The sequence below is a fragment of the Agrilus planipennis genome, unplaced genomic scaffold (genome assembly GCF_000699045.2).
Source record: "Agrilus planipennis isolate EAB-ADULT unplaced genomic scaffold, Apla_2.0 scaffold46, whole genome shotgun sequence".
NCBI lineage: Eukaryota > Metazoa > Arthropoda > Insecta > Coleoptera > Buprestidae > Agrilus > Agrilus planipennis.
Genome location: NW_020438933.1, coordinates 1,293,091 through 1,303,022, shown reverse-complemented (window position 1 = coordinate 1,303,022; position 9,932 = coordinate 1,293,091). Strand labels below are relative to the sequence as shown.

At 38.5% G+C, this 9,932-nt stretch overlaps 1 protein-coding gene across 3 annotated transcripts in view; it reads right to left on the bottom strand.

Annotated features, from left to right (window-relative positions):
• Window positions 1-289: 289 nt before the first annotated feature.
• Window positions 290-9,932, bottom strand: part of LOC108744752 (adenylate kinase isoenzyme 5) — a 63,343-nt gene continuing 53,700 nt past the window's right edge. For 2 of the 3 annotated variants that reach the window (XM_018480659.1, XM_018480660.1), the window contains exon 10: window positions 290-774. In XM_018480659.1, the coding sequence (XP_018336161.1) occupies window positions 382-774 (393 nt within the window). In that variant the 3' untranslated portion in view covers window positions 290-381. Of the gene's footprint in view, window positions 775-6,093; window positions 6,625-9,932 lie in introns of those variants that run through there. The other variant, XM_018480662.1, reaches the window with a different exon arrangement.

Below are 9,932 nucleotides of genomic sequence, written 5' to 3'. Positions count from 1 at the left end.
TTTTTAATTTATTTAATAATTACGAAACAGTTTTATAAAAATGGTTTCTATCGTATTGTTGCTATACACCGATTTCGCGATGTAGACAAGCCTAATATAAAAACATCCATGCCCCATTTATAAAATTTATTACCATGTATATTGAGATGTAATGAACAAGAAAAAAATATATTTTGTAAATAGAATCGCTAGGGTTACAGTTTTTCCTACCGCAAGGTATATGTAGCGTGTATGTCGCCCTATAAAGGTATTCATTATTTGTCGAAACTGACTAAAAACATGATCAAGGCACGATATATATTATATTCCTATTCATTTTAATACATTAACTTATTAATTTATCACAGTTCATAAATAAGGCCAACAAAGTGGGTTACATGACTACATATGGTTTATTTCGCCGTAAGAATTGTGATTTTCTTGCGTTTGCCTGTTAACAGATTCATTCTCGTCAGTTACTGCTTTAACTTTTGCTGTACTTATTAGGCCATTTATAAGTTTCTTTGCATTATCGACATCATTAGGCAATTTGAATAATCTTTCTTCGTTAATATGTATTAAATTTCTGTTCTTAGAACTATTTAGTTGTGTTATATGGTTACGATGAATATTCGGTATATTTCCATTGTTATTCATTTGGTCAGTTTTTGAATTTAACGCTGTGTCATTAGCATTGGTTTGATTAGTTTCCATTTCACTGAGATACTCAACATGTTGTTGTATTACGCTGAGAAAGTCTTCTCGGACTGCCGAAGCATCTGTATCACCGTCAACCTAAAAAGAAAATTACTAAATAAACTTCTTTTGTATAAGTACTATTTTATCACTTGATCGAACAATATCCAAATAAGTTAAACCAAAAATATGGGGTTAAATTATTTTTATTTGATGTAAAACCTAACCAATGTTTCGTTTTTTATATCGTTATAAGATAGGTAATAACTAACAAAAAAATTACCTTGAAAAAAAAACGTCATAACAGAAGGGAAACGTCGGTTGGGTTTTACATCAAATAAAAGAACCCTGTACTTTTGGCATGATTTATTTGTATACTTCTTCTTTTGTATTAAAAACAGATTATAATAACTGTTTGGGTTAATATTCTTTTGATGCCATAGGACCACCCAAGCAAGTAAGTACAGTTAAGGGATTAAAATATCTATAAGTATTTGGCGTTATAGTGATTATAAGCATTACTTGTTGGAACTCTATAATCAACAACATATAAATTAACTTATTATTATTTAAAATAATCACTTATCTAATGTAAGTAAAATAGTATATGCCGTCTAGAAACCTGACCTGTACCACTATGAAAGAATAGAACAGAGAACTCTATGGAAGTCAATAAGACATAGGCGAGATAGGTTAGTAGGACACCTCAGACATGAAGGTCTAGTCAGAGACCTATTAGAAGCAGAAACGGGAGTTTAGAGGGGTAGAGATAGACCTAGATTAGATTACTGTTCCCAAATATTTAAGGATGTGGGTTGTTCTAGTTTTAGGAAAATGCGAAGATTAGCTGAGGATAGGAAAGACTGGCGGTAGGTGTCCAACAAGCCTTAGGACTGACTACCTTATGATGATGACTATGTAAATATTTATTCAATCTCTTCTACTAAAATTTCATATCTATTCTCTTTTTCTTTGAACTGTTTAACTGCATTCCCAGAACGCAGGTACGACACATACATTTACAAATGCGGCGCATATGAAGAAAGGCGCCCGCGGCTAGTCGGCGAATCGATAAGCGGGTCACGCACACGTCTGCTCGATCGCACACAAACACACTCGTGCTCGATACACTGCCCCCTCCTTAAGGATGTTTCTTCCCAAACATGATTGGTCCGATTCGGATTTATACTGCAAACCAAAATGTCCATTCCAGTACGGCGGAACAGGACTTCGATCATGTTTCGTACGATCCAATCTAGGTTGTACAGTCCACAACCAAACTTCGGAATCGCCACCTTTTGTAGGTTATTCTCCAGAAGATGTCCGCGGAGTTCCATAACTGCATCCCAAAAGTTGGTTTATCAGAGCATCTTCCTTTAGTTACAAGGTAATAGATATTGCGTTGTCTGTCAGGAAGGCACAACAGTCTTTTTCCCTTCTATACTTGGTCTTCAAGATGTTCCAAACCGCCAAATCTGCGTTTGAACTCGGACGCGATACCACGGCTAATTCTGAGATCCTTTGAAACGCGATGGGCCAGAGAATATATTCCTTAGATATAGCAAAGAGGTCTCGTCGGATTTCTTGCATCACTCCAAATCTCCTGTTAACATGGGGGCCTTCCTTCATGAACTCTTCGAATGTGAGCTCGGAAGGAATAGTTCTTAATAATCTGACCTACGCTTCCTCTTCATTTGCACCAGCGAATGGAGCCAAGGGATTAAAATGGACTACCTTCGGCTTCCCATTTGGAGTTTTCTTAATTCGGTAGATCACGTCGTTAATCCTCTTCAATTTCTCATAAGGTCCTTCCCAATTCTGTTGGAACTTAGGTGATAGTCCACGGCGACGACGAGGATTATACAACCAAACAAAATCTCCAGTTTGGTAACCACCTGCTGTAGCCTTGATATCGTAGTTTTCTTTAATCCTGTCACTAGCAATCTGAGTATGCAGACGAACCGACTCATGGATATCACTAAGCTTTCTTCGGAGGTTGGTAACATAATCTTCTCCAGCCAAATCATCTCCTGGTTTATAGCCGAATTTGAGGTCACAAGGTAGTCTCCCTTCCAAAAAAACACTGGCAGATGTTTGGCCAGTCGTTTGGTGGACAAATGAACGATATGCCATTAAAAGTAAAGGCAAATAGCGGTCCCAGTCCCTTTGGCGATCCGACACTACCTTGTAGAGATATTTAATCATGGTCCGGTTCATTCGCTCAACCATGCCGTCCGATTGTGGATGGAGTGGAGCAGTCGAGTTTTCTTTATTCCTAGGACCTCGCATATTCCACGGAATATAGTCAATTCGAAATTCCTCCCTTGGTATGAGTGCAACTCCAAGGTCACCCCAAAAGGACTGATCAACTCTTTCACCAGCTCCTCAACTATGGTTTCCGATTCCTGGTGCGGAAGGGCATAGGCTTCAACCCACATGGTAAAATAGTCCCGGACTCTGCGAATGGACCCGCCACATCGATTGCGATCCGTTCAAAGGGGCCATCGACATTGCATTGATGTATTGGCGCTCTTAGCATTATCTGTGGTCCATTACTCGTGGCACACACTTCTTAAACCAATTCTTGACATCTTCGTTACAGTTCATCCAATAAAATCGCTCTCAAACATTCCCAAGCGTCTTATTCACTCCAAAATGGCCACCAGATGATCCATCATGAAGATACTGCAACACCTATCCAACATTGTTTCGAGGAATAACCAGTTGCTTCCTATTTTCCTCTCCATCTGGACTTCAACACGCTTCAGGAAGCCACCCTACATCCCACTGAGCCCATAACGATGTTAGTACTTAGGTACAGGAAGAAATTTGCTGCCACGTTGGTCGTTTTCCTTCTCTTTTTTTATATTTTCAGGTAATCACTCGTCATCGATTACCATGACGCATCGAATTGCCTCTTCATTCTTTTCCATTCTATCATACTGCTTGCAGTCTGTTTGACAAGATCTTCTGGAAGGTGCATCGGCATTCTTGTGTCCAGTTCCGGGCCGGTGCTCTACGTCAAAATAATATTCCTGTAGCTTCGTAATAAATCGAGCTACCTGGCCCTCCGGATTCTTAAAATTCAAAAGTCACTTTAAAGCTGCATGATCGGTACGTAGGGTGAATTTTCGTCTATATAGGTATTTATAAAAATGTTCTACACCTTTGACTACAGCCAGCATCTCTCGCCTGGTGATACAGTAGTTTCTTTCGGCTTTTCATAAGATCTTGCTAAAATAGCCGATTACCTTCTCTTGGCCATCTTGTAACTGCGAAAGAACGGCTCCCATTCCCACATTGCGTCGGTGTCCAAAATGAACATTCCGTTTGGCCGAGGATATACCAGTACGGGGGTTGTAATTAAAGCCTGCTTCAAAGTCTCAAATACCGTTTGACAATCCGAATCCCAATGAAATTTGCGGTCACTTTCGGTTAAACGTGTCAAAGGTTTGGCGATATTGGCGAATCCATAAACATAGCGACGATAATATGCACAATCCCAAGAAGCTTCTTATGTCGTGGACATTTTCAGACACTGGCCATTCTTTCACGGCCACGCCCTTAGCTGATATAACATGTCCCAAGTAAGAAACTTCTTCGCGGAAAAGGTGGCACTTTTTCGGAGTGAGTTTCAAATTGACCTCATGTAACCGCTGGAATACCGCTTGCAAATTCTGCAGATGTTCATTAAAGGTGCTTCCATTCACTATGATGTGTTCCAAATATACCAAGCAGGTCTTTCCAATTTGATCACTCAAGATTTTCTCCATCAAACTTGCATAAACCGAAAGGCATAACTGTAAACTGTCATAGGTCCGTGCCGATCGTGCCTTTTCCTTGTCGGCAGCATCTAGAGCAATTTGCCAGTAGTGGTATTAGGATAGGCTAATCGAGACAGTTTCGCAATATCGGCCTCGAATTCTTGTAGGGTTCCGTTGGTTTCTGCTGACGGGTTTTCAGTTAGATGTGATACACGGCTGTGAAATGAGCCTCTCCGTAGCGCAACTCTGACCGTTTTACCAACTGTTCATACTCCGCCAATTCTTCCGGGGAAAGGGTGTTCAAAATGTCACATGCATCTCCACGGAGCGCAACTATCAACGCAGTGGCTTTTTCTTCAGGCGCCCAGTTATTCGCCTTAGCAGCCGCCTCGAATTGCTTGTGGTATGTGGTCCATGAGAACTTTCCGTCAAACGTTGGTGGTTTTACTCGTGTTCTTGACTCTGTACAATCGAACGGTTGTTTATTTAGGAAATAAAATTAACAGTTTTTTCGATTATATTGATATTTAAATACGTAGGTTCTGCATTTGCCGGGCGCTCTTCACTTGTAATACGTTGCCGTCATCTGCTTCTCCTTGCCATCTACTTCAATTAAATTGAAATCTTCTATGACCCATGGTACGTTTTCATCTGATTGCTTTTGCTAGTGCACGTTTTGTTTATTATTTTTCTTGGTTTTACACATTACATTCAAATGGCCCTTCAAATGACGATTATTACAGGTTTTAAATTAGTGTTAACTTCCCTCGCAAAGTGGTTCAACTTGCTGCAACAAAACCATTTACCTTTCGATTGCTCCTTCGTATTACCTCTCTGCTGATTATAACCATTTTTCTGTTTTTTCTAATTATTATCATTACAATTTCTTTTTGATTCTTATTATTCAACTTGCTATTATTATTTCCGCATTATTAGATTTATCTGCTGTCGCATTTATTTCCATTATTTCTGATTCATATGTATTGGCTATTTTATAAGCATTTTTAAAAGTCAGCTTATCCTTTTTAAACATTAAAGTTTTAACATCATGCTCTCGAAGACGGCAGATTAATTACTTAATAATTAATCATTCTCATGAGTTAAATTGTAGTACAATGCCGGCAACCTTAGCCTAACCACAACTAAATCTTCTATCGTTTCTGTAACGTAAATTTTCCATACCAATCTTCGTCAAAAGTACAGCTGTTTGCTATTCTTTCTTAATAACATTAACCAGGAAATTTATATACGCACCATATACAACCACCAGTCTTCTTGGTTTGCATTAAAACTCCCAATGTTTATCTATTGCCATATCATCGTCTTCGTAGTCACTTAGTCAGCGTACTTTTGTTCTTGAATCTATGATTACTTCTGACGAGTCTGTTCCTTGAGTTTCTATTTGACCTTGGATGGTATTCCTTACAATTTCTTTTACTTGCTGTCTTAATTCTTCAAACTTTGCTTTTTCGTTATACAAGACATTATTCTCAATTAAATATTTAATTCATTGTTGTTTACTCGAGTCATGCACATTTTTAACGTAATTTCCAGTGTCACTTCCTTGAAGCTTTGGTTCGACATTACATTACACTTTATTCTTAACTTTTGTATTATTTATTTTTATTTCGATATACTAGTATCATTCCACGCCACTCTTTTAGCTCTTACAAAGTACATAATTTTTCACCGATTTTCTCAAATTCTCACAAATTTTCCCTGATTTTCCTCGTCGCCAAATATTGTAGTGTCTTATAGGATGGGAGAGCAATTAAAAAAGCATTCATTAATGTGTTTTATTGAATTATTATTAATGTGCTAATACCATTGGTATCTTCTCGCACAGTCAGTAAAATAAGAAAAGGAAATATGGAAAATAACGGTGTACCATAGAGGTGGACATCACAAATTATTAGATTTTTAGGTACATAGGTACAGGGCGACTGAAATAGATATCCATCTTACAAGAAGTGATGGAGCACCATAAAACACGAAAATGTAGTAGATGTTTGCAGGTTTAGAGGTTCACCGTTTTCAAGAAATTTGAAAATACAGGCAAGGACCAATCCATCTCTGGTATTTCACGTAGAGAATTACGGCAAGTCAACGTTGCGTCGAAGTCAATCAGCTGGTAGTCATTTTCACTAGGACAGTGTATGATTGTCAGCAACGTCATCCCTTATCTCTAGCAACGCATAAAACGAGATCATAAAATTTCACTGACCATTAGAAATAGATATAAAAAATAGTATAATACGGAAAAACAGAGGAAGATTAAAAGGCAAGGCAAGATATAGGAATAAAAAACTGGAGTAGTAGTATGATAGACAAAAAGCAAATAAAAATCAGAATGATCAATTCAGGTAGGAGAAAATGGTTCGACGTTTAATGTAGAGTAAGTACTTAAAACAAACATGAATAAAGCGCTCAGAAAACGGGCATAAAAGATAGATACGTATAAGTATACCCGTAGGAAAAATTTCCATTGAACTTCAATGGGAATCAATGGAAAATTTGTAAATTGTAATCCAAACCATTTGGCATAAATGAAAAAATAATTGTTTCCATTTACAATATAATTTCATTAATATTTACAAAGGAAAAATTTCCATTGATTTTCAATGGGAACCAATGCAAAATTTATAAATTCTATATAAAACCATTCATGAATAAATAGATAGATAAATAGAAAATCAATTGTTTCCATTTTGAATAATTCCATTAATATTCTTATCGTTAGATATGAATGGAAAAGTTTTATTTCCCAAAGAATTCCAATGAAATAATTAATTAAGAAATGAAATATTTTTTGGTTTTTGAATTATTTATTTATAAAATCTGTTTCGTTACATGGATTTTAGTTTCATCAGTCTCGTTCGAAACGATTAACAATAGGTGTGATTAATGTTTGTATGTTATTTAATTCTGAATGAGATATTTGCATGCGTACACATTTAAATTGAATATTATTAAATGGTCTCAAAAATATATCCATCCACTATTTCCAAGCCATAAACCCGCTGATATTATATTATTCTTACGAATAGTATAGGGTAATTCGTTTATTATAACCATTAGTGGCCACATACTATTAGCCTTTTTCGATACAGTTTTTGCTTGCCCAGGTGCAAGAGTAGTGATATTGCCAATTAGGTGGTGGAAAATCAATAATCTAGTTTTACCTATGCGTGCATGTTGGGGGTACGTGAGGGACCACCACGGCAGTAGAGTGAGAGACAAGCAAGGTAGTAAGACGTTTGATTAAAACGGTATATTTCATTTAGACGTTGAGCATTTTTGCTCAAAAAAGACGGAAGACGTATTTATGGTGATTACACGAAGACGTATGTATTTTGGAAGACGCGATACATTGAATATTGTATATAAGTTGTATATATTTAGTTCCTGTTTGTTACTCGTTTTGCTGTTTGCTGTTTATATTCATTATTATGTTTATTATATATGTATTCAACTACCCGGAGCCTTTTATTAAACAACCCCTAGACAAGTAAAAAAGCCTACATTAGAAGTATTGTTTGATGATTTTGAACCATACCAGAATATAGAGGAGGTCGAAGTCACCTGTGAGAGTGATGTAGTTTTATCAGAAGCAAGTGAAAAAAAAAATCTAAACACGATGATGAAAAGCCAGACATCCAGGCATGTGCCTTGGTTCAGGTACCTGAAGAACCAAATTCTCCACAAAATAATATGGATTATGAAAAAAAGCATGCTGATGGAGTTCCAATGGAACGCAATAGGATTTCCTTTGCTCAACGCAATGGAATTTCCATTGAGTTCATTAATGGAATTTCCATTGCGTTCAGCAATGGAAATGCCAATCCGTTCAGCAATGGAAATCCCATTGAGTTCGGGAATGGGAATCCCATTGGCAATTCTCCATTTATTACCATTAATTATTCTCAGTAGTAATTAAATGGCATTTTTTTAATGGAAATTGAATGGAAATTTTTCCTACGGGTATGTAAACAAAGGACAAAGAGGTGTGAGGAAAATAAGAGGAGAAAGCGGTATTGTTACAAACGGAATAGTGAAATCTGCATCTCCTAGCTACCCTAAGACTGTCAGTACAGAAAAAATGAATATCGCATTGTGGCATCTGTGGCATCCGAAGATGTCAGAAGAACTAAAATTCTTCTTCAAACGAAGCACCCTACCGAAAATATTGCCCCCATGCAGATCCTTATCAGAGGGAGAAGCAGCCCTTCGTGAGATAAGACGAAGAGATATATTCGCGTATATCACAAGTACTACGGAAAAGGACAAGGTGATTATCTTGGATGAGCCGGATGTAACCGAGATCACAGACTATAACAACAGAAAGCGAAAATCCAGCAGCCGGGGAATTAGTAAACAACATCAACGCGAAGGTAAAGAAGGTAGGCAAGCTTGCGAGAATTCTAGAAAGCTTAACTGATGTTAAGCGGGATATTAAAGATGTCTGCCTCGACTTAGAACACCTTTGCAAAAAGCTTCAAAGACGAAGAGATCAAGAAAATTTTAGAGAAGAGTTGGTGGAGAACGGGTATCATCACAAGCAGCAATAAATATTCTTGGAAGATTGGCACCCAAACGTACTCAAAGGAGGCACCAAAGGTACGGTCCCTTGGGGTACAAGCGGCGAGGATAGGATCGTGATCGAGATATGTGCAAAAAAGTTGAGGCAGTCCTCAAAAATCCGGAAAAGAGGTGAGGCCTGAGAAGTGCTTCCAAATCTGCAAGATCGACGAATCCAGGCGTGAACGTAAAGGCGGCGCCAACTGCTTGGTGGTAATAAACACCACCGGCATAGACCTGGAAAATTGTCTCGCTAGGTTTCCCCATAGCCAGGAATTATTGTATACGCTGTCGGATCCGGCAGATCGTACACCCTGCGCGAGTCGGGTGAGGAAGAGGAAAGGGAGGGGTCACCCCGCTTGAGTACAGCATTACATCGGAAACGGAGGGAAAGGACCTCTTCCAAAGTTGGGGCATGTCTGGGATATCACGAGGAAGATTGTGATTACCCGGTGAGTGCTGACGCCATCACTACAAAGAAGGCCAAAACACTGGAGTGCTGGTTTCTCACGGCGAGAAGTAAACCAATATTAACCTGATGCCCCATCCTATCATATCGCACCAGGTTACACCATCATGCGCGCCGTAGCAGTCGTGAACTGACGATTCTGTGAGTAGTAAGATGGCTATGTTCTTAGAGGAATCACACACCCATTTGCTCCTGGGCAGGTATCGTAGATTAGGCTCAAATACGAGCAGAATGTTGCACCCCACTTTTTGGTCGAAAGGGAGGAGTCTCCCCGTTTGAGTACAGCATTACATCGGAAACGGAGGGAAAGGACCTCTTCCAAGGTTGGGGCTGGGATCACGAGATGAACAGCTGCACGTCAGACATGAAATGTTACACCTATGGCTCGCAAGACCACCGTGCATGCGGTGTGCTTAGTACCGTGAGATGATAAACAGGCTTAAAGA